This window comes from Bos mutus, chromosome 29, assembly GCF_027580195.1.
Source record: "Bos mutus isolate GX-2022 chromosome 29, NWIPB_WYAK_1.1, whole genome shotgun sequence".
NCBI lineage: Eukaryota > Metazoa > Chordata > Mammalia > Artiodactyla > Bovidae > Bos > Bos mutus.
This window is the reverse complement of record NC_091645.1, coordinates 16714505-16740942: the sequence shown is the minus strand read 5'-3', so window position 1 is coordinate 16740942 and position 26438 is coordinate 16714505. Positions and strand designations below refer to the sequence as shown.

The following is a 26438-nucleotide window of genomic DNA, read 5'->3' as shown; positions in this document are numbered from 1 at the left end:
GCCTGCGCTCTAGAGCCCTGGAGCCGCAACTACTGAGCCTACGAATCACAGCTACTGAAGTCGCATGCCCTGCAGCCTGTGCTCCGCGCCAAGAGGAGCCACCGTAATGAGAAGCACATACACTGCAACCAGACAGTTAGCCCCTGCTCTCCGAAACTAGGGAAGAGCCCGTGCAGCAACGAAGACCCAGCACAGCCAAAGATAAATAAATAAATAAAATTATTTTTTAAATGTTATTTTAAAAAGTTATTAAAAAATAGAAAGTTTATTTAAAACAACAACAAAATTAAACTTTAAAATGGAGCCATAAACCCACGAAAGCAACATAGATATCCTTTTAGAAAATGTTAACCTTCTAAATATAGCGACCATTTACTCCGTTTTAAAAGTCTGTTAAAAAAATTTAGGAAAAAAATGCTAAGGAAAAGAAGACTAGCAATTTCTTACTGGAGACTAAATCATGCATTAATCTTAAACATAATGTACTGTGTACTAATAGTACTAAAACTATATTAAACTAGCAATATTTGACTACCCCTGTCAGAAATACTTCATAACACACTAAAAAATCCCTCATATTCTGTCCATTTAATCTTCTGTCAAGTTTCACAGTACCGTGTATTCTGTGGTTCACTGTACTTTACTGGTAAAGAGGGAACATAATCCACTACTGATATTATAACAGAAAAAATTGGCAAACTTATACTTTTCCCACATTATGACACATTTGAGGGAAATAAACCTTTTCTCTAGTTTGTAGATAAAAAGAAACAAATAATGAAAGGTTGTTAAGAAAGGTTAGCCTAAACTTGGATAAAGCTAATAGGGAGATAGCACATCCTTCCAATATAATACAAGGCTACGGACACACTCAAAGGTTATTTAATTACCTAAGAGATGACCTTTGCTCCATTATTCTATTTACTATTGAACTAAATAGCCCAGATTAAGTAAAGTTACATGTTAACTTATAGATTTTTGTCCAGTAGAGATGCAAATCATTTCTGTCAGGTAGAAGAGAAAATTCTAAAGGTTAGAGTTAATTGATCTGCAGGATATCAGCTACTTTGTAACTAATCTAGCAATCTTATTCTAAAATTTCTTTATTAAACTGCCTATTAATTCACAGCCTCCCAAATGCTCTTTGAACTAGTCTTACTATTTTACTTATTTCCTCAGTAATTAATAACTGAATAAAATATTTGATACATGTTCACTTTATATTTCTATTAATGTTTTAAATTTAAAAAAATTATACTGACAGGCACAAGAAACTTTCCATGACATGCCTGACATGGCCTTTCCCACAAACAATTCTGCAGTTCCTACAATCTCACAGAGCTATTATGGTAATAGTTTTTCTATACCATATTCTGATAATATTTTCTATTATTTGGTCTCTGTAGTTATCAAATAGTATCTTTCTTTCTCAAAGGTAAATCAGAAAAGAATCTAAGTATATATTATTTTCAAGACTATCTTTATTCCACCACTGACATTCTTTATCCTGCCAGTAAAGTCCATTAAAAAAAAAAGAAAGCTGGGGTACATATACACAATGGAGTATTACTCAGCCCATTAAAAAGAATACATTTGAATCAGTTCTAATGAGGTGGATGAAACTGGAACCTATTATACAGAGTGAAGTAAGCCAGAAAGAAAAACACCAATACAGTATACTAACACATATATATGGAATTTAGAAAGATGGTAACAATAACCCTGTATACGAGACAGCAAAAGAGACACTGATGTACAGATCAGTCTTATGGACTCTGTGGGAGAGGGAGAGGGTGGGAAGATTTGGGAGAATGGCACTGAAACATGTATAATATCATGTATGAAACGAGTCGCCAGTCCAGGTTCGATGCATGATACTGGATGCTTGGGGCTGGTGCACTGGGACGACCCAGAGGGAGGGTATGGGGAGGGAGGAGGGAGGAGGGTTCAGGATGGGGAGCACGGGTATACCTGTGGCAGATTCATTTCGATGTTTGGCAAAACTAATACAATATTGTAAAATTTTTAAATAAAATTAAAAAAAAATACAAATACTATTTCCCCTCAGTTTTTCCACCTGCACATTTAAAAACAATGGGAAATACACAAAGATTCCCTATTTTCAATGTAGCCATTTCCTAAAAAGATTTTTAAGTCTCAAGCTCTGTATGAGAAAACAAAGATATTTATATCTGGGTAAAGACTCAGTACTTGTTGAGTCAGCATTAAGAAAATTACCCACAGAATCACAGAATATAAGATTTAAATAATAAAGATTTTCCTGTTTAATCTCTAAAAAGAAGGAAATTGCACTGAAAGGATTATAGTGACTTTCCAGAGATTTGAAGACTGGCTAAAATTAATGGGCTCTGACTTCTAACACTTTTTAATTGGTCACACATCATGATGATTGTGTGAGTTAATTTCCTTTATTTAAACCATAATTTTAAAAAGTTTTTTCTTCCATCTGTTCCAAGTACCTCTCTTATAATTTTCAGGTGTGAATTATAACTGTTTTTACTTTCATAAACATGATTAATTATACTTATATTTTGATTATATATTTTGAGATTTAAGCAAAAAAGATTAGTACAAAGAAAAAAAAAACACTTCATATTTCCAAAGTTACATTCTTCACCAAAAAAAGTGTATACTACCATGATTTTTTTAGTAAGACATCTGGATATTGTCAAAGTGTCAATCTAAATGTACTTTTAGTGAACTGAAGTAGACTAACCACAAACCTTAACTTCAATTATTAGGTTTTAGCACCGGGAAAGGAAACATTATTACACTCTCACCCAATCCATAAACAGTAGCCCATGCGAGTAAAATCAAAGAAAACTCTGTACCCTGACATCACTTCAAGATGAAGCTGTCCTGAGACAGTTAAGAAAACAGGAATATTGAAGAAATTCTCCTCAGGCACCTTTATTTTGCTTGAAGGCTGCAAAAGAAAACAGAGGCCACAAGAAGCTATTACATGTTCTGAACAGCATTCACATTTCTGTCACAACTAAAAATCACAAAGCAATTTAAAATATATGAGGACAGGTCATTCTCATGAAAAAAAGGCAGTTTTCAGTACACACTTAAAAGAGAAAATCCCTGCTTGGTAAGTGCTAAGGTCAAGGAAGTTTGCTCCATATTTTTGAAACGCACAACAACTAAAGGGCAAAGTACTTTGGTCACAAAATATACTCTTTCCTAAAAACTGATTTTGATTGAGGGGCAAGCTGAAGCAAGAAATTGTTTTAGATGTGAAGCATTACACAGTCTTTCACAATTCTGACCCATGATTAAAATTTAATTTTCCCAAGGGAATAGCCTCTAAAACATGTCTTGTCATATTATTATTAAATTGTTAATAATAATGCTTTTAATAGATTTTTATAAACACATTATAAACTATAAACATGTTCATTTCACTTAATCTTCATGACAACTAGGAGATAAGAAAAGCCAGATCTTATCTTTCAAAGATAAGATGAACATTTACATTTAAAGATTTTTATGAACTTGTAATATAGAGTGATTAGTCCATTTGAAACTGGTCAGAAACAAGCCAGTCAACATTTATTAACAGTTAAGATAAAAAGTTATTTGGAGGTCATGCATAATTTAAATAGTATAATTAAGAAACATTCTGTATCAAGTTATGACTATTATATTCATTTGGAGTGAAGGAAGATAATTTACCTACTCTTATATTTCAAATTGTGATCTGAAAATGTTTCAATGTAATGGTGCACTAAAACCAATACTGTAAAAGCAACCAAGCCAATATAAAACTTTCAACAAAGGATGTAAGACTCCTTTTAAGAGGCAGAGTACCAACTGCTGAATTATAGAAACAAATGAAATGAAGGTATCTTATTTAATTCCTTTGGTTGTTCTAAAAATACTGCATATCATGTACGGGTATGTGTGTGTATGAACATGACTATTGTTGTTCAGTTACTAAGCTGTGTCCTACACTTTGTGATCCCGTGGACTGCAGCATGCCAGGCTTCCCTGTCATCTGCTATCTCTGTGGAGTGTGCTCAAACTCATGTCCACTGAGTCGGTGATGCTATCTAGCCATCTCATCCTCTGCTGCCCTCTTCTCCTTTTGTCTTTGAAAGGAGAATGAATGTAATACCTGGTGTAAAATTACCAAATGAAATTATTCATTTATTTTGTAACTGCCTATTATTTTTAAAACTTAACTTTGATCTGGTCCTAAATGCCCTATTATTGCTTTTTAAAAATTCATCTTTTATAAACAGTGCTGTGATGAACATTAGGGTACACGTGTTTCTTTCAATTCCGGTTTCCTCAGTGTGTATGCCCAGTAGTGGGATTGCTGGGTCATATGGCAGTTCTATTTCCAGTTTTTTAAGGAATCTCCACACTGTTCTCCACAGTGGCTGTACTAGTTTGCATTCCCACCAACAGTGTAAGAGGGTTCCCTTTTCTCCACACCCTCTCCAGCATTTATTGCTTGTAGACTTTTGGATCGCAGCCATTCTGACTGGCGTGAAATGGTACCTCATTGTGGTTTTGATTTGTATTTCTCTGATAATGAGTGATGTTGAGCATCTTTTCATGTGTTTGTTAGCAGTCTGTACGTCTTCTGTGGAGATACGTCTACTTAGTTCTTTGGCCCATTTTTTAATTGGGTCATTTATTTTTCTGGAATTGAGCTGCAGGAGTTGCTTATATATTTTTGAGATTAGTTGTTTGTCAGTTGCTTCATTTGCTATTATTTTCTCCCATTCTGAAGGCTGTCTTTTCACCTTGCTTATAGTTTCTTTTGTTGTGCAGAAGCTTTTAATTTTAATTAGATCCCATTTGTTTACTTTTGCTTTTACTTCCAATATTCTGGGAGGTGGGTCATAGAGGATCCTGCTGTGATGTATGTCGGAGAGTGTTTTGCCTATGTTCTCCTCTAAGAGTTTTATAGTTTCTGGTCTTATGTTTAGATCTTTACTCCACTTTGAGTTTATTTTTGTGTATGGTGTTAGAAAATGTTCTAGTTTCATTCTTTTCCAAGTGGTTGACCAGTTTTCCCAGTACCACTTGTTAAAGAGATCATCTTTTCTTCATTGTATATTCTTGCCTCCTTTGTCAAAGATAAGGTGTCCATAGGTGCGTGGGTTTATCTCTGGGCTTTCTATTTTGTTCCATTGATCTATATTTCTGTCTTTGTGCCAGTACCATACTGCCTAGATGTCCATCAGCAGATGAATGGATAAGAAAGCTGTGGTACATATACACAATGGAGTATTACTCAACCATTAAAAAGAATACATTTGAATCTGTTCTGATAAGGTGGATGAAACTGGAGCCTATTATACAGAGTGAAGTAAGCCAGAAAGAAAAACACCAATACAGTATACTAATGCATATATATGGAATTTAGAAAGATGGTAATGACAACCCTGTATGCGAGACAGCAAAAGAGACACAGATGTATAGAACAGTCTTTTGGACTCTGTGGGAGAGGGAGGTAGGGGATGATTTGGGAGAATGGCATTAAAATATGTATAATATCATATAAGAAATGAATCGCCAGTCCAGGTTTGATGCAGGATACAGGAAGCTTGGGGCTGGTGCACTGGAATGACCCAGAGGGATGGTATGGGGAGGGAGGTGGTAGGGGGGTTCAGGATGGGGAACACGTGTACACCTGTGGCAGATGCATGTTGATGTATGGCAAAACCAATACAATATTGTAAAGTAAAAGAAAATAATAATAATAAACATATAAAAAGATAAAAAAATTCATCTTTGAGACTCATTATCACTTAAACGATATTGTTTCCACGGACTTAAACACTCAAGACTAAAATATCTGACATGTTAGGATTTCAAAATAAAAGATGTATTCTCTGATATGTCTTCATTATTTACTAAATGATTACATTTCAAGTAAGGCCCAGTACATTTGTATGAACATTATAACTTTTTCCTTTCCTTCACCTCTTTAACTTCTTTCATCTGTAATTTGTACGGGTGTTTTATTGACTTCTCTAAAAGTGGTTTCTCTCATTTCATGTATAAATAAAAAAATCTAATATTTAGGAGTTGATTTTACTCTCATTTATTAGCATTTGTACAAAAAGGAAATCTGAGTTTCTTACATCTCTTAAATTCAACTGTTTTAAAGTTACAAACATATCACTACTTCATTATGACTTTCAGTGTCATATGGAAACATTTACTTACTGAAATTCATACTATTTTAATAAATTACTTCCTTTTAGTTTTCCTTTACATTACAAGGAATGCACTACAGCAAACTTTAAAAGCTTCTGTATGTTTTAAGTTATGCTATCTATAAATTTTATTTCAGGATATTAAAGGGACATTATAAAATATTTCTTTTAAAAAGTAATTGCTGAGAGATATCAGCAAAAATGGTGGGGCAGGTAGCTTCAAACTCCAACCCCTCCACAGAAAAACTGAAAATAATAAGTAAAAACTGTAAGAATCAATTATGAGAACTCTGGAAATCAGTCAAACATGGGTTTCCCTGGTGGCTCAGATGGTAAAGAATCTGCCTGCAATGCAGGAGACCTCAGTTCGATTCTTGGGTCAGGAGGAGCCCCTGGAGAAGGGAGTGGCTACTCACTCCAGTATTCTTGCCTGGAGAATCCCATGTACAGAGGAGCCTGGCGGGCTATCACCCCTGGGGTTGCAAAGAGTTGGACACAGCTGAGGAACCAAACAAATGCTGATTCAAGAAAGAGGAAATTTAAAAATGGTAGACTCCACCCAACAACAGTAGACTGTGAACTCTTCAAGTGCACAGGCACACTGTCCAAGACAGACTAAACGCCAGAACACAAGTCTCAACAAATCACATAACTTATCTTCTTTGTATATAATGGAATGAAACTATAAATGTAAACTGGTACCCTTACTGGGAAAAGAGTTTGGTGGTTTCTTAAAAAGATGAACAAGAAATACTATATATACAACATACAGATTTTACTTCTAGGTATATGTCTAAAAGAATTAGAACCAAGTATTCAAAGAACAATATATTGAAAGTATCAAACACCATTATGAAGTGAGATTGATCCTAGGGATGCAAGGATTTTACAATCTCAGAAATCAATCAATGTGATACACCATATTAACAAATTGAACAATAAAAATGATACAATCACCTCAAAAGATACAGAAAAAGCTTCTGATAAAATTCAATATCCATGTGAGATAAAAACTCTTCAGAAAGTGGGCATAGAGGGAACATACCTCAACATAATAAAGACCACATATGACAAACCCATAATGGCATACTGAATGGTGAAAACCTGAAAACACTTCCTATAAGATCAGGAACAAGACAAGGATGCCCATTCTTGCCATTCTTATTCAATGTAATTTTGGAAATCCTAGCCACAGCAATCAGAGAAGAAAAAGAAATTTTTAAAAGGAATCCAAACTGCAAAAGAAGAAGTAGAACTGTCACAGTTTCCAATGACATGATGCTATACATAGAGCATTCTAAACATGCTACCAGAAAACTGCTACTAGAGCTCATGGATGAATTCAATAAAATTGCAGGATACAGAATTAATACACACAAACTGTTGCATTTCTATACACTAACAAAGATTAGAAAGAGAAATTGAGGAAACAATCCCATTTACCATCATATGAAAACAAACAAAATTCCTAAGAATAAACCTACTTAAGGAGGCAAAGACCTATATTCTGAAAACTATAAGACCACCAGTGAAAGAAATTGAAAATGATACAAACAAATGGGAAGATAAACCATGTTCTTGGATTGGAAGAATCAATATTGTTAAATGGGGTCATTTCCCAAGGCAATCTAGAGATTGAACACTAATCCCTATCAAATTATCAATGGCATTTTTTTATAGCACTAGAAAATTTTTGACATGAGTATGGAAATACAGAAGACCACACGTAGCCAAAACAGTCTTGAGACAGAGCACAGCTGGAGAAATCACACTCCCTGGCTTCAGAATATAGTACAAAACCACAGTCATCAAAACAGCATGGCACTGGCACAAAAAAGAACACAGATCAATGCAGCAGGACAGAAAGCCCAGAACAAACCCATTTGCTTATGATCAATTAATCTATGATACAGGAAGCAAGGATATACAAGGGAGAAAAAAAACAGTCTCTGCAATAAGTGGTGCTAGGAAAATATATACACACAAAAGAATGAAATTAGAACATTCTCTAACACCATATGCAAAAATAAACTCAAAATGGACTAAAGATCTAAATTTGAGAGCAGATACTGTAAAGCTCCCAGAGGAAAACATACACAGAACATTCTTTGGCATAAATTGCTGCAATATTTTTTTGGATTTAACTCATAGAGTAATTGAAATAAAATCAAACACAAATGACACCTAATTAAACTTGTAAGGTTTTAAATGAAAAGACAATTTATGGAATGGGAAAAAATGTTTGCGAACAATGTGATCAACCCAGGATTAATTTCCAAATGCATAAATAGCTCAATATTAAAAAAGAAAAAACAGAAAAATTAAAAAATGGGCAGAAGGCTTAAATAAAGATTTCTCCAAAGAATACACACAAATGGCCAACAGGCACATGAAAAGATGCTCAATATCACTAATTTTTAGAGAAATGCAAATCAAAACTACAATGAGGTACCACCTCACACTAGATAGAATGGCCATTATTTAACAGTCTACAAACAATGAGTTCTGGAGAGGGTGTGGAAAAAAGGGAACCCCTTCATACTACCAGTGGGAATGAAAATTGGTGCAGCCGTAGTCAAGAACAGTCTGGAAGTTCCTTGAAAAACTAAAAATAGAGTTACTATATGATTCAGCAATCCCACTCCTGGGCACATATCTAGAGAAATACAAAACTCTAACTTGAAAAGATACACGTACCCTAATGTTCATAGTGGCACTATTTACAACATTCAAGACAGATGAATGGATAAAGAAGATTTAGTGTGTATGGGCTCGATAAAGGACAGAAATGGTATGGACACACACACATACACACAGTGGAATATTCCTCAACCACACACAAAAAAGAATGAAAATGTCACTGGCAGCAAAATGGAAGGATTGATCATATAATAGCACTTCAGATCAGATCAGTCGCTCAGTTGTGTCTGACTCCTTGCGACCCCATGAATCGCAGCACGCCAGGCCTCCCTGTCTATCACCAACTCCCGGAGTTCACTCAGACTCACGTCCATCGAGTCAGTGATGCCATCCAGCCATCTCATCCTCTGTCATCCCCTTCTCCTCTTGCCCCCAATCTCTCCCAGCATCAGAGTCTTTTCCAATGAGTCAACTCTTTGCATGAGGTGGCCAAAGTACTGGAGTTTCAGCTTTAGCATCATTCCTTCCAAAGAAATCCCAGGGCTTCCAAAGAAATCAGAATGGACTGGTTGGATCTCCTTGCAGTCCAAGGGACTCTCAAGAGTCTTCTCCAACACCACAGTTCAAAAGCTTCAATTTTTCAGCGCTCAGCCTTCTTCATAGTCCAACTCTCACATCCATACATGACCACAGGAAAACCCATAGCCTTGACTAGACGAACCTTTGTTGGCTAAGTAATGTCTCTGCTTTTGAATATGCTATCTAGGTTGGTCATAACTTTCCTTCCAAGGAGTAAGCATCTTTTAATTTCATGGCTGCAGTCACCAGCAGCATTGATTTTGGAGCCCCGAAAAATAAAGTCTGACACTGTTTCCACTGTTTCCCCATCTATTTTCCATGAAGTGATGGGACCAGATGCTATGATCTTCGTTTTCTGAATGTTAGGCTTTAAACCAACTTTTTCACTCTCCACTTTCACTTTCATCAAGAAGCTTTTGAGTTCCTCTTCACTTTCTGCCATAAGGGTGGTGTCATCTGCATATCTGAGGTTATTGATATTTCTCCCGGCAATCTTGATTCCAGCTGTGTTTTTTCCAGTCCCGCGTTTCTCATGAGGTACTCTGCATATAAGTTAAATAAGCAGGGTGACAATATACAGCCTTGACGTACTCCTTTTCCCATTTGGAACCAGTCTGTTGTTCCATGTCCAGTTCTAACTGTTGCTTCCTGACCTGCATACAAATTTCTCAAGAGGCAGGTCAGGTGGTCTGGTATTCCCATCTCTTTCAGAATTTTCCACAGTTTATTGTGATCCACACAGTCAAAGGCTTTGGCATAGTCAATAAAGCAGAAATTGATGTTTTTCTGGAACTCTCTTGTTTTTTCCATGATCCAGCGGATGTTGGCAATTTGATCTCTGGTTCCTCTGCATTTTCTAAAACCAGCTTGAACATCAGGAAGTTCATGGTTCACATATTGCTGAAGCCTGGCTTGAGGAACTTTAAGCATTACTTTACTAGCATTTGAGATGAGTGCAATTGTGCGGTAGTTTGAGCATTCTTTGGCATTGCCTTTCTTTGGGATTGGAACGAAAACTGACCTTTTCCAGTCCTGTGGCCACTGCTGAGTTTTCCAAATTTGCTGGGATATTGAGTGCAGCACTTTCACAGCATCATCTTTCAGGATTTGAAATAGCTCAACTGGAATTCCATCACCTCCACTAGCTTTGTTTGTAGTGATGCTTTCTAAGGCCCACTTGACTTCACATTCCACTGACCTAGAGCCAGACATCCTGGCTCTAGGTCAGTGATCACACCATCTTGATTATCTGGGTAGTAAACATCTTTTTTGTACAGTTCTTCTGTGTATTCTTGCCATCTCTTAATATCTTCTGCTTCTGTTAGGTCCATACCATTTCTGTCCTTTATCGAGCCCATCTTTGCATGGAATGTTCCCTTGGTATCTCTAGTTTTCTTGAAGAGATCTCTAGTCTTTCCCATTCTATTGTTTTCCTCTATTTCTTTGCATTGATCGCTGAAGAAGGCTTTCTTATCTTTTCTTGCTATTCTTTGGCACTCTGCATTCAGAGTTTATATCTTTCCTTTTCTCCTTTGCTTTTCGCTTCTCTTCTTTTCACAGCTATTTGTAAGGCCTCCCCAGACAGCCATTTTGCTTTTTTGCGGAATCTAAAACATGGTATGTATAAACTCACTTACAAAACAGAAATACACTCAGAGACTAGAAAACAAATTTATGGTTACCAAAGGAGAACAGGTAGGGAGTGATAAATTAGGAATTTGTGATCAGTGCAAAGAAATAGAGGAAAACAATAGAATGGGAAAGACTAGAGATCTCATCAAGACAATTAGAGATACCAAGGGAACATTTCACACAAAGATGGGCTCAATAAAGGACAGAAATGGTATGGACCTAACAGAAGCAGAAGATATTAAGAAGAGGTGGCAAGAAAACACAGAAGAACTGTACAAAAAAGATCTTCAGGACCAGATATTCACGATGGTGTGATCACTCACCTAGATCCAGACATCCTGGAATGTGAAGTCAAGTGGGCCTTAGGAAGCATCACTACAAACAAAGCTAGTGGAGGTGATGGAATTCCAGTTGAGCTATTTCAAATCCTGAAAGATGATACTGTGAGAGTGCTGTCCTCAGTATGCCAGTAAATTTGGAAAACTCAGCAGTGGCCACAGGACTGGAAAAGGTCAGTTTTCATTCCAATCCCAAAGAAAGGCAATGCCAAAGAATGCTCAAACTACCGCACAATTGCACTCATCCTACACACTAGCAAAGTAATGCTCAAAATTCTCCAAGCCAGGCTTCAGCAATACGTGAACCACGAACTTCCAGATGTTCTAGCTGGTTTTAGAAAAGGCAGAGAGGAACCAGAGATCAAACTGCTAACATCTGCTGGATCATGAAAAAGCAAGAGAGTTCCAGAAAAACATCTATTTCTGCTTTATTGACTATGCCAAGCCTTTGACTGTGCGGATCACAGTTAACTGTGGGAAATTCTGAAAGAGATGGGAATACCAGACCACCTGACCTGCCTCTTGAGAAATTTGTATGCAGGTCAGGAAGCAACAGTTAGAAGTGGACACTGAACAACAGATTGTTTCCAAATAGGAAAAGGACTATGTCAAGGCTGTATATTGTCACCCTGCTTATTTAACTTATATGCAGAGTACATCATGAGAAATGCTAGACTGGAGGAAGCACAAGCTGCAATCAAGACTGCTGTGAGAAAGATCAATAACCTCAGATATGCAGATGACACCACCCTTATGGCAGAAAGTGAACAGGAACTAAAAAGCTTCTTGATGAAAGTGAAAGAGGAGAGTGAAAAAGCTGGCTTAAAGCTCAACATTCAGAAAACAAAGATCATGGCATCTGGTCCCATCACTTCATGGAAAATAGATGGGGAAACAGTGGAAACACTGTCAGACTTTATTTTTGGGGGCTCTAAAATCACTGCCGATGGTGACTGCAGCCATGAAATTAAAAGATGCTTACTCCTTGGAAGCAAAGTTATGACCAACCTAGATAGCATGTTCAAAAGCAGAGACATTACTTTGCCAACAAAGGTCCATCTAGTCAAGGCTAAGGTTTTTCCTGTGGTCATGTATGGATATAAGAGTTGGACTACAAAGAAAGCTGAGCACCAAAGAATTGAAGCTTTTGAACTGTGGTGTTGGAGAAGACTCTTGAGAGTCCCTTGGACTGCAAGGAGATCCAACCAGTCCATCCTAAAGGAGATCAGTCCTGCGTGTTCATTGGAAGGACTGATGTTGAAGCTGAAACTCCAATACTTTGGCCACCTCATGCAAAGAGCTGACTCACTGGAAAAGACCTGATGCTGGGAGGGATTGGGGGCAGGAGGAGAAGGGGATGACAGAGGATGAGAGGGTTGGATGGCATCACCGACTCGATGGACATGAGTTTGAGTAAACTCCGGGAGTTGGTGATAGACAGGGAGGCCTGGCGTGCTGCAGTCCATGGGGTTGCAAAGAGTCAGACATTACTGAGTGACTGAACTGAAATGAGATTATCATATACACACGCCTATGTACAACATAGACCTACTATACAGCATGGGGGACTATATTCAGTGTCTTGTAATAACCTATAATGGAAAAGAATCTGAAAAAGAATAACAAATATAAAACTATCACTTTTTTGTACATCTGAAGCTAACAACACTGTAAAGTAACTATACTTCAATTTTAAAATTGTTATAAAAAATAAAAATAAAAAACAAATATTCAAATAGATACTTGTACATTAATGTTCATAACAATACTACTCATAACAAAAGTAGAAATACTGGTAAGTGGATAAACAAAATGCAATATATATATAAACAGTGAAATACTATTTAGTTATAAGATGGAATGAAGTATTTATATATGCTAAAACATGGATAAAGCTTGAACACACTAAGCTAAGTAAGAAACATTTTAAAAAAGGCCACATACTGCACAATTCCATTTATATGCAGTATCTAGACTAGGTAAATCCATACAGACTGATTGGTGAGAGCCAAGGTCTGATGAGCCATGGTCTGATGGCTCAGACGGTACAGAATCTGCCTGCAATGCAGACCCAGGTTCTATCCCTGGGTGGGGAAGACCCCCTGGAGAATGAAACAGCAATCCACTCCAGTACTCTTGCCTGTAGAATCCCCTGGACAGAGGAGCCTGGTGGTCTACAGCTCATGGGGTCGAAGATTTGGACACGACTGAGAGACTAACACTTCACTTTCATGGTCTGGGGAGAAGAGGGAAATGAGAAGTGACTACTTAATGGGCATAGAGTCTTCTTTTGAGGTAATGAAAATGTTTTGCAACTTAATAGGTGTGGTAGTTGTATAACACTGTAAATGTAGTAAATGCCACCAAAATGTACCCTTTAAGTAGTGAATTTATATTATATGAATTTCAATTTTTTAAAACACATACATAAACAAGTAATTATTGAACCTGATAGGGTCAAAAACTAATATGGGATTGCAACTTTAAAATTCACAGTCTAAATACTTCCATTGTAATGAAGAAAGAATAAGAATATATTAACTATTTAAACTTAGTGATTTTGCCAGTGGGAAAGGACCTCTTTAACAAGATCCTCAAATGGCAACACTGAAGTTAAGGATTTTATTTAATAAAGGAAGAGATAAGAAGTCAGCAGAACAACAGATTAGGGATAAAATATTTTGAACATCTAAAATTGACAAGTGATTAATGGGTAGAAAATGTAAGGACCTCCTTGAAGAAAACAAGAAAGAGAAAATAAGCTGCTTGCCACCTGGACAATGGGTATGAAAAGCAGATTTAGAGTAAGGAAAATTCAAAAGGTTAAGATGTATGAAGAAGCACTCAAATTCACTATGAAGTAGAGAAATACAAATTAAAACAAGGCATTTTAAGATGAATTCATTACATATATCTGACTCACAAAGATTAGAAAGTTACATAATATCAAGTGTTAGAGGTATAGTCAGTATGTAATAGGCAGATTTCTATTAATAAAATGTGTTTCAAGATTCTCAGCCCTGGTTTATTCAACCACTAAGCCAAATATTGATGTGAAGAGATTTTACAAATTTAATTAAAGTTCCAAATCAGATGTCCTCAAGATCTGGAAATTTCCTTGCTAGTGCTTTAAAAATAAAAATATTTAAGTAAAAAGTTTTCTACAGCTGGCTGTAGGAAAGTCAGAAATTTGAAGCATGAGAAGGATTTGAAATGCTGTTGCTCACCTGAAGACAGAGAAAGACATACGGAAAGGTGCTTAGAGCAGTTTCTAGGAGCTGAGAGGAATCTGGCTAGCAGCTAGCAACAAAACGGGAACCTCAGTCCTATATATAACCCTATAGCAAGAATGGGTTTGGAAGAGCAAGCTCCAGATGGCAACACAGAAAGCTTAGAGAGCTGATACACTGGTTTGTATATCAAACCAGTGAGACCCTGAGCTGAGAGATTGATCCCAGCCATGCGATTCTGATTACTGACACAGCTATAGAGCTGTGAGCTAATAAATAGGTGTTGTTTTAAGTCACTAAGTTACAAACTGATAGAAAACTAATTCAGAGGAAAACAGGAATGCTGAGGTAATGCCAGTATAGTATAAACTGGTACAGTTATTCTGGATAGCAGTGAAATTAATCCATATACCCTATGACCGAGGAATTTCTGGATATACATTCTAGAGAAATTTTCATACAAGTGTATTATGGAATATGTAGAAGCCTATTGCAATTTTTTTTGGGGGGGGGATGTAACTTAGAATTGGAAACAACCTAACTTTCCATTACTAGAAATGGTAAGCAAAATGTAGAAGGCAAGCATAAAGAATATCGTGTGGCAATGACAAGCAAAAAATAGATATACCTATAGCAGCATAGAATTTCAAAACAGAGCTAAATGGAAAAAAGTAGAAAACAGAATAATATAACAATAATAACTCTATTATCATTAATGTGAATTTAAAACATACACAAAAAATCACTCATATTTTATGAGGCTATATTAATAGTAAAAAGATATAGCAAAGAAATTAAGGTGACTGCCTCCAAGAGAATATAAGGAATGGAAGTGGTGATTGGTATAAAGCAGAAAAAATAAGGCGAGAAAAAGATTATGCTGGATGGTATTTTATCAGCTTGGCATTATTGCTCCCATCTAAACTGAGGACTCTGTTTCCTAGAATCCCCAATCCTGCATGGTTCCAGGCTACGGCTGGCCTCCTATTGTTGAAAAGGAATGTGCGTAAGATTTGAGAGGAGAAAATGGAACTGAAGTCATTACTCTCAGAAGACTGTGGCAGTCTGACACCGTGACACACTTACCACAGTGCCTGGTGATCTTTTAACTTTCAACTTGTCCGCCTTACTACTGACCAACAATAGCTCTATGGCAACCACCAAGTGCTGGACGGCAGTTACTACAGAGTCAACTGTGTTAGATTAGTTGCATTAATGTCTCCAATTTGTCACACCTCTCTATTTCAACCCCCTTGGCATATTACACACTAACCCTGAGCCTGGCCACGTGACTTGTTTTGGTCAGTGGCGTGGTAACAAAATTAACACAAATAGTGGCCTGAAAACCTGCTTGTGTAGTTCACGTTCTTTCTTGGAGCCACGTTACCAAAGAGATTCACATCCTGATTAGTATAATGGGGAAATCTGAGAGGAAAAGAGATGAGTCATCCCACACAAAACCATTCTAGATGGCTCAGCTCTCAGCCAACCCATCAGCTGACTAAGCCCAACCCAATCAACCACTCAAATGACCTGTAGACTCACAGAAAACAATAAACGGCTTTGCTACACAGTGATAGGATACAAGGGCCTTGCAGAGACCAGTAACAACTGTGTGCTGTGAATAAAAATTACCTTTAAATAAACTATTTTCCTGAGGTTAAAAAAAATAATCATTTAGATACAGATACTTCTACAAAAACAACCATAGCCAAGGAGTGTATAAGCATCTAACGAAGAGTATCCCCATTTACAGAGAAGGAAACTGAGACACACAGGTTAAGTTCCTGTCTAATATGACAAAGAGAATGAACCAAGGTGGTGAGACTCCAGGACCTCTATCCTTAACCAAACATTATTTCCAGGATTCATAAGAAATGCAATGGTTGTACTGAATCAATAACAATGGTTGATTCTGGGGAAGGAAATTAGATTACTGGAACAAGGTGTGATGGAATCCTCCTGTACTTTGAAATAGATACCTTTTGAACAATTCAAAAACTAAATTTAAAATAGCTTATTTCTTAAAAAGTGGAACTCTGAGGTATTATCAGCAAGTACTTAAAAAGTATACTGGTTTTATTCCCTGTGTATCCTTTATCACATAAACACTAACACTTTAATCTTCTGTCGGTGGTGTGGATTAGTTTGATAAGCACAAACAGGAAAATCAAAAAGCGAAGAACCAAGTATGAAACAAAGTCAAACACCAAGAAGAATATAGGTGGTTGGTAAAATCTAACACTGCACTACTTATAATGAAAATGGGCTTCCCAGGTGGAGCTAGTGGTAAAGAACCTACCTGCCAATGCAGGAGACATAAAGAGACGTGGGTTCAATCCCTGGATCAAGAAGATCCCCTGGAAGAGGGCATGATAACCCACTCCAGTATTCTTGCCTGGAGAACCCCATGCACAGAGAAGCCTGGCGGGCTACAGTCCACAGGGTTGCAAAGAGTCTGACATCTCTGAAGTGACTTAGCATGTACACGCACAAAGTCTAACACTGCACTACTTTTAATGAAAACAGAGTTGGTGCAGGACAAAAGATGAGAAGGTCAAAATACGGAGTTCTTTGAGTGCGTATGAAGTTGCTTCAGTTGTGTCTGACCCTTTGCAATCCCACGGATGGTAGCCTGCCAGGCTCCTCTGTCCGTGGGATTCTCCAGGGAAGAATACTGGAGTAGGTTGCCATGCCCTTCAACAGGGGATCCACCTGACCCAGGGATCAATTTCACGTCTCTTATGTCTCCTGCATTGGCAGGCAGTTGTTTACCACTAGCACAACCTGGTAAGTAATTGTTCCATAAATGCTTGACCAAAAGAGTGCTGAAAAGTGTGAGTGAGGGGATCAGCAATCAGAAGCACAATGAGACATAAAAGCTTCTAGCCAAGTGCCATGGAATTGCTGGCCTAAAAGATATCCTTGGTGCATATTTAACTTCATGTTTGTTTTCAAACATAGGTACTGATAAGCAGAAATAAACTATTTCTTATATTAATGTATTGCTTATAAATAATTCTCCATTACTTTCCTAGCAGAAGTGTAAACAGATGTTTACTGTGGTTTTTCTTTAATATCACCATCATCTTAACACTGACAAGTATTTTAAAAAACATAAAAGGTGCAGAATGTATTTTCTGCAATATGTAGTTGTAAGTTTAAAGTACATTAGAGGAAAAGTTTCATTTTCTTTAGAGATGTAAACTGTGTGACCACTATGAATCCATCTCCTTCCTATCTACTCCCACTCAAAAACACGTAATTTGTAGATATCCTATATAATTAAACACCAGTTTTGACTAAATATAAAAGACATCAACTATCCTCTGCCTACCCTCCCAATACCAAGTTCCTAATTCTGACATCACACAGAAAGATTTGAAAGAGATGATGAGATAGTATCATCAATATCATCTTCTGATCACCAAAAAAAAAAAAAAAGCTCTTCATCTTTTTTCAGCTTTCTCAAGACTGTGTCTCACTTACTTCTAAAGGAGGCATCTCCCAGTATATTCTCTCATATAATCTTTCACTCAACAAATCTTCAGTGACCTCTGGGACAGCTTCATATCCCACCCGACCCCTTCACCCCCATCTCTTTTATTTGGTATAGAGACCTTAGTTCCCTGATTAGGGACTGAAATCGTGCCCCCTGCATTTTAACCACTGGATCACCAGGGAAGTTCCTCTGTCTCTCTTTTTGCTTGCAAGTCTTAAAATCATCCAAAACTACATTAAGCACTGTGAGAGTCATAAGTAAAAATTAAACATAATATAAAATGCTATGCTTTATTTATTTTTAAATAAATAGACCTTATTAAGATCCTGAAGCAAAGCACTGAGGTGGGTGACAGTATTTGGCTGTTTACAGTATTATTCTGTTCTTTTCTGTATGTTTAAAGTTATCCCAAAAAATTGATCAACATTTACATTTCTTAAAAATGTACAGCATATTATTGTGTTATTCCCACAGATGTCAATACTTTTCATTCTATTTCCCTCAAGCATAAAATAAATTATTTTACTTTATTCAGGTTCTCTGTTTTTTCTTTTGTCTAATTACTAGCGTTCTGTAAGTTTAAAGTTGTAGTATTTTATCTATATGATGCATTGATGCATCATATGCATACGATCCAGTCTCATGGTTGCACTGTGAATATAATTATTATGTATTTCAAAAAAAATTTATTATGTATTTCAGAAAGGAAAAAAAAGAGTTCTAAAATTGAAAATAACCAACTTAAAAATTAACTTTCCAAATCTGTGATTATATTTCTGCCATACTTTAAAAAAGAAAAGAAAACAAAATAACTAAACTAGTCTAAATAAAAAGTAAAAAATAAAATAAAAATTAAACTGTTTAACACCCTGTCAAAAAACCCGTAAAGACAAAAATCAATAAGCCTGAGACAAGTAATGAGATGCCAAGGTACTCTGGTTGGTATAAGTTAAAAAAATACACAATAAATGAAAGCTCTGATTCCAAAAATTTATTTCACTGAATAAAAATAAAGAAACATCATCATATTCTACTGTTTTTCCCAAATAAAATATTAAAGGGTTTTACTACATACTAAATACTAAAGAAATATATTGAAGATGGCATAAGAATAGCTAAAAAAAATTACCACAGCATTATTATCTTGATATTCCTCGGGAAAAAACATATATTCACATCACGCTATCTGCCACAAGGTAGATTAAAATTCTGCAACTTATTTCTGATTGACACAATTACAGATGGTCCCCTGCCGTCTGAATTACAAATTTTTGACTTCATGAAGGCATGAAAGCAACACATTCAGTAGAAAACATACTTCAAAATGCAAATTTTGCTCTTTTCCCTCCTAGTATGATACTCATGACGCTGGCAGCAGCTGCAACTTTCAGTCAGCCACTCGATCATGAGGGTAAACAACAGATTCACTTACAACTATTCAGTAGCCACATAACCACTGGTTTTCCACTTTGGGCACAATATTAAATAAATTACATGAGATATTCAACACTTTATTATGAAATAGGCTTTGTGTTAGATGATTTCGCCCAACTGTAGACTGATGTAAGTGTTTTGAGCATGTTTAAGGTAGGTGAGGCTAAGCTGTAATGTTTGGTAGGTTAGTGTGTTAAATGAATTTTTTACTTAATGCTATTTTTTCCATTTACGATGAGTTTATTGGGATGTAACCCAGCTGTAAGTAGAATAAGGTCTGTATATGGTCACCAAGATGCCTAGTACCACATACATTAGTGATGTGAGAAAGTATCTTTATATATTTTCACATGAATGTGGGTCTATTTCTGGGCTTTCAGTTTTATCCCACTAGTTTGTGTACTGATATCACACTATTTTAATTTAGATGCTTTATTGTGCATTTTAATACTTGGTTACTGAAGCATTTTTGATTACTGGATTCCTTAGCGTTACTATGAATGGAGACATTTCCAAGGTTTCTCCACTGATAAATAAATTTGTGTCTCATTTCAAATACAGATATTCCCATACTTCCAAGTTCTGTTTCATTTTTCAATTGAATAAACATTTAAAATAACAGTAGTTGCAGAGTGAACTACTGTGTGCCAGGTACCAGACTAAATGCAGGAATACAGTAATGAATAAGAGACACAAGGAACTCCAATATTTTTAATTTTATGGATCAACACTGTGAGACAAAAGTAATTTAATAAGAAGCTTTAATCTAAGTTTTCGAAACTTGTGAATATGTTTAAAGGAGGTTACACTGACAAAGTCTTACTTTATTTATTCATTTATCAATTGGTCTGTTAATAGCCTGAAGGAACTTACAGAACTTTCCCCAAGTTTCCTAATGGCTGAATAAGGAGGTAGAAACCATGTGATCCATAGAAAATGACTCACAAGCAGTATCCTGGCCAAGTTTGCTGAAAAGCCAGTTAATACCATACACATCTAGTAGAATGGCCAAAACCCAGAAGACCGACAATACCACTGGATGTGGAGCGAAAGGAACTCTCATTCATGTCTGGTGGGAATGCGAAATGGCACAGGCATTCTGGCAATTTCTCACTAAACATACTTTTGCCATACGACCCAGCAACTGCATGCCTCGGTATTCACCCAGAGTTGAAAACTTAGATCCACATACAAACCTGCACATAGATGTTTACGAAGTTTTATTCATAATTTCCAAAACTTGGATGCAACCAACAGGACCTTCAGTAGGTGAATAAATAAACTGTGATAAATCTAGATAATGGAATATTATTTCAATGCTAAAAAGAAATGAGCTATCAAGCCATGAAAAGACATGGAAGAAACAAATACATATTACTAAGTGAAAGCAGCTAAAAAGGCTACATACATACTACATGATTCCAACTGTATGACATTCTGGAAAGCAAAACCATGGAAATAGTAAAAATGTCAGTGGTTGGAGGAGTTAGGGAGGTGAGAAGGATGAATAGTTAGAACACAGAGGCGGAGGACTTTTAGAGCAGTGAAACTATCGTGTATGGCAGGGACTACAGTGGTGGATGTATCTCACTATGCACTTGTCCAAACACTCAGAATGTACAACACGAAGAGTGAACCCTGAAGTACACTACGACTCTGGGTGACAATGATGTGTCACTGTACTACCATCAATTGTAACAAATGCACCATTTTTGTGAATGAGGCTGATAACAGGAGAGGCTAAGCATGGGTGGGGGCAAGGAAATATTTGCATCTTCACTCAATTTAGCTGTCAACCTAAAATTGCTCTGAAAACTAAAATCTGTTAAAAAAAGTCAGTGAACATATGGATCTTTATGATCAATATGATATATATCCTTCATCTGCCAAGAGAAATGATTTCTTCTCTATCAGTCTCAGCAAATGTAAGGAAGAGAGACATAAAGAACTCTTCAGATAGAATACCTGTAGCACCAGGAAGCTTAGGAAGTTGTTTGTATTCATACAGGGTACAACAGGATCATTACTCTGGCTTCTTTACTGCAAAGATAAAACTCAGAAAAAGGAACATGGGGGTTTTTTGTTTTTATTTTTTCATACTTTGTAAATGAGCCCAGAGGTTTCAGAATTAAATGATAAACCCAATAAATAAATACTGAAGAACAGGGCTGACTTAATTATTGCCATGCTATTGTAGTATACTTCAACGGTCAAAATTTGAAGTATACTACAACAACAATAAAAATATAATCTCACTTGATAAAAACAAAAAATTAAATTTCTAAACATGTTCAGAGTCTAGAAAAAGCACTTTCTGAATGCAGGGGTAGTGAGGTTTAAGCCATTTAAAAAACTGATGATAATTTATATTTGAAACAGTCTGTTTCTACTAAAAGTAGTTTGCTGAAATCCACTAAAAATTTGCTAATGTGATCTTTTTTTCTATAACTTTTCTGTTGAGACATACAACACGCTAACGCATAAAAGGAAAAAGTACACCTCAATGATTTATTACAAAATAAATGCCTATGCAACAACCACTCAGATCACAAGATAGTAAAGGAACAGCATCTGAGAAGATTCCAGTGTCCATTCCTCCAGCAATTCCTCTTTCCTTCCCAACACTGACTGTTCATCTGGCCACTAAATTATTATATGATTTTTCTAAGAATAATGAAAGACTAGAGATCTCTTCAAGAAAATTAGAGATACCAAGAGAATATTTCATGCAAAGATGGGCACAATAAAGGAAAGAAATGGTATGGACCTGACAGAAGCAGAAGATATTAAGAAGAGGTGGCAAGAATACACAGAAGGATGATACAAAAAAATATGTTCATGACCCAGATAACCATGATGGTGTGATCACTGACTTAGAGCCAGACATCCTGGAATGTGAAGTCAAGTGGGCCTTAGGAAGCATCACTACGAACAAAGCTAGTGGAGGTGATGGAATTCCAGCTGAGCTATTGCAAATCCTAAAAGATGATACTGTGAAATGCTGCACTCCATAGGCCAGCAAATTTGGAAAACTCATCAGCGGCCACAGGACTGGGAGAGGTCAGTTTTCATTCCAATCCCAAAGAAAGGCGATGCCAACAAATGTTAAAACTACCGCACAATTGCACTCATCTGACATGCTAGCAAAGTAATGGTCAATGTTCTTCAACCCAGGCTTCAACAGTATGTGAACAGAGAACTTCCAGATGTTCAAGCTGGATCTAGGAAAGACAGAGGAACCAGAGATAAAATTGCCAACAATGGCTGGATTATACAAAAAGCAAAAGAGTTCCAGAAAAACATCTATTTCTGCTTTATTGACTATGCCAAAGCCTTTGACTGTGCGGAGCACAATAAACTGTGGAAAATTCAAGAGATGGGAATATCAGACCACCTTACCTGCCTCCAGAGAAATCCATATGCAGGTCAAGAAGCAACAGTTAGAACTGCATGGAACAACAGACTGGTTCCAAACTGGGAAAGGAGTACGCAAGGCTATATATTGTCACCCTGCTTATTTAACTTATATGCAGAGTACATCATGCAAAATGCTGAGCTGGATAAAGCACAAGCTGGAATCAAGATTGCCAGGAGAAATCTCAATAGCCTCAGATATGCAGATGACACCACCCTTATGGCAGAAAGCGAAGAGGAACGAAAGAGCCTCTTGATGAAAGTGAAAGAGAGTGAAAAAGTTGGCTTAAAACTCAACATTCAAAAAATGAAGATCATGGCATCCGGTCCCATCTTTTTATGGCAAACAGATGGGGAAACAATGGAAACAATGACAGACTTTCTTTTCTTGGGCTCCAAATCACTGCAGATGGTGACTGCAGCCACGAAATTAAAAGATGCTTGCTCCTTGGAAGAAAAGCTATGACCAACCTAGACAGCATATTAAAAATCAGAGACTACTTTGCTGAAAAAGGTCCAACTAGTCAAAGCTATGGTTTTTCCAATAGTCATGTATAGATGTGAGAGTTGGACCATAAAGAAAGGTGAGTGCTGAAAAATTGACACTTTTGAACTGTGGTGTTGGAGAAGACTCTTAAAAGTCCCTTGGACAGCAAGGAGATCCAACCAGTCCATCCTAAAGTAAATCAGTCCTGAATATTCATTGGAAGGACTGATGCTCAATCTGAAACTCCAACACTCTGACCACCTCATGCAAAAAACTGACTCACTGGAAAAGACCTTGAAGCTGGAAAAGACTGAAGGCAGGAGAAGGGGACAACAGAGAATGAGATGGTCAGATGGCATCACTGACTTGATGGACATGAGTTTGAGCAGGCTCTGGGAGTTGGTGATGGACAGGAAAGCCTGGCATGTTGCAGTCCATGGTGTCGCAGAGTTGGACACAGCTGAACAACTGAAGTGAACTGAAGAATAACAAACTAAACCCAAAGTTAGCAGAAAAAGGAAACAACAAAGATAAGAATGGAAAGAAATGAAAGAGAAACTAAAAAGATAATAGAAAAAAAATAAAATCAAGACCTGGCTTTTTGAAAAAATAGAGAAATGGATAAATTCCTAGGAACATACAACTTCCCAAGACTGAATCAAGGAGAAACAGAAAATCTGGATAAACAAATTACTAGTAAAAAATATTGAAACAATAATCAAAAACCTACCAACAAAGAAAAGGACTAGATGGCTTCACTGGTGACCTATATTAAACCTGAAAAAAATAACACCAATCCTTCTCAAACTGTTTAAAAAATAAGACAAGGGAACACTTCCAAACTTGCTTTACAAGGGCAATATTACACTGAAAAATACCAAAGCGAAGCAAGGCCACTGCAAGGAAAGAAAATTACAGGGCAATATTCTTAATGAACACAGGTGTAAAAATCTTTAACAAAATATTAGCAAACCAAATCCTTTGAAAGGATCATACACCATGATCAAGTGGGGTTTGTTCCAGGGAAGCAAAGATTGTTCAATATCTACAACTCAATTAAGGTTTTCTCTCAATAGACACAGAAAAAGCATTTAACAAACTTCAACATCCTTTCATGATAAAAAACTCTCAACAACAATGAGGGTATAGAAAGAATGAACATCATAATAATAAAGGTCATATATGACAGGTCTACAACTAACTTCAAACTCAGTGTTGAAACGCTAAAAGCCTTTTCTCTAAGATTAGGAACAAGATTTGGAAAACCACCGTCACCATTTTTATTCAGGATAGTCCTGGAAAACCCAGCCAGAGCAACTAGGCAAGAAAAATAAAGGCATCATAATCAGAAAGGAAGAAGTGAAACTGTCACTATTTGCAGATGACGTGATATTACATATAGAAAATCCTAAAGACTGCACACACACACACATACATACACACAAAGTTGGAATAAATGAGTTCAATAAAGTTACAGGATACAAATATATTAAAATCTGTTGTATATTTCTATACTAACCACTATCAGCAGGAGAAAAAAAAAGTCTCATTTACAGCTGCATCAGAAATAATAAAATACCTGGGCATAGATGTAATCGAGGAGGTAAAAGACCTATACACTGAAAACTGAGACACTGATGAAACTGACAGCACAAACTAAATGACATTCTGTTCTCATGGGTATGAAAAATTAACGTTGTTTAAACGTCCATAGTATCTAAAGTAACCTACAGATTCAATGTGATTCCTGTCAAAATTTTAATGGCATGCATCACAGAAACAGAAAAAAATCACCTCAACATTTGATGGAACTACATAAGAGCCCAATTAGCCAAAGCAACCTTGAGAAAGAACAAAGTTGGAGGTGTCATGCTTTCTGATTTCAAACAATATCACAAAGCTATCAAAACAGAATGGCACTGGCATAAAAAGAGACATCAATGGAACAGAAGAGAGAGCCCAGAAATAAACTCATTACATAAGATCAATCATTTTGTGACAAGAATATACAATGGAGACAAGATAAGTCTTTTCAATAAATGGTGTAAGAAAAACTGGACAGACATGCAAAAGGATGCAACTGCACTCCTAGCTTATACCACACACAAAAGTTAACCGAAAATATATTCAAGGCACAGAAGTCAACCCTGAATTTAAAAAAACAAAACAAAAAAAAAATTGAACTTTTGAATATAAGACCGGAAACCATAAAACTTCAAGAATTTTAACAGAGGGAGGAAAGTTCCTAGACATTGGCCTTGACAAGGTTTTTCAGATTTGACACCAAAACCAAAAATAAACAAGAGAGTTTATTTGAGACTATGCTGCTGCTGCTGCTAAGTCGCTTCAGTCGTGTCCGACTCTGTGCGACTCCATAGATGGCAGCCCACCAGGCTCCCCTGTCCCTGGGACTCTCCAGGCAAGAACAGTGGAGTGGGTTGCCATTTCCTCCTCCAATGCATGAAAGTGAAAAGTTAAAGTGAAGTCGCCCAGTCGTGTCCGACTCTTCACGACCCCATGAACTGCAGCCCACCAGGCTCCTCCATCCATGGGATTTTCCAGGCAAGAGTACTGGAGTGGGGTGCCATTGCCTTCTCCGATTTGAGACTATATTAAACTACAAAGTTTCTGCACAGCAAAGGAAATCACCAACAAAATAAGAAGGCAATCTATAGAATGGGAGAAAATATTTTCAAGCCACATATCTGATAAAGGGTTAATATCCAAAATACATAAGGAACTCATAAAACTCAACAGCAAAAAATAATATATAAGAAACTGAACTAAAAAAATGGCAAAAGGACCGAAATAGATTTTTTTTCCCCAAAAAGATGACATACAGATGGCCAACAGGCACATGAAAAGATGCTCAACATCACTAATCATCAAGGAAATGCAAATCAAAACCACAATGAGATACCACCTCACATCTGCTAGGATGTGTAGCGTCAAAAAGATAAGAGATAAATGCTGGGGAGAATG

The 26438-nt window shown here is 36.7% G+C and overlaps 1 protein-coding gene across 4 annotated transcripts in view; it reads right to left on the bottom strand.

Annotated features, from left to right (window-relative positions):
* The window catches only part of NARS2 (asparaginyl-tRNA synthetase 2, mitochondrial), a 136014-nt gene that overhangs the window by 68673 nt on the left and 40903 nt on the right, over positions 1 to 26438 (bottom strand). For all 4 annotated transcript variants that reach the window (XM_070364973.1, XM_005908039.3, XM_070364971.1 and 1 more), the window contains exon 6: positions 2853 to 2947. In XM_070364973.1, coding sequence (XP_070221074.1) covers positions 2853 to 2947 — 95 coding nt within the window. The remainder of the gene's footprint in view (positions 1 to 2852; positions 2948 to 26438) is intronic.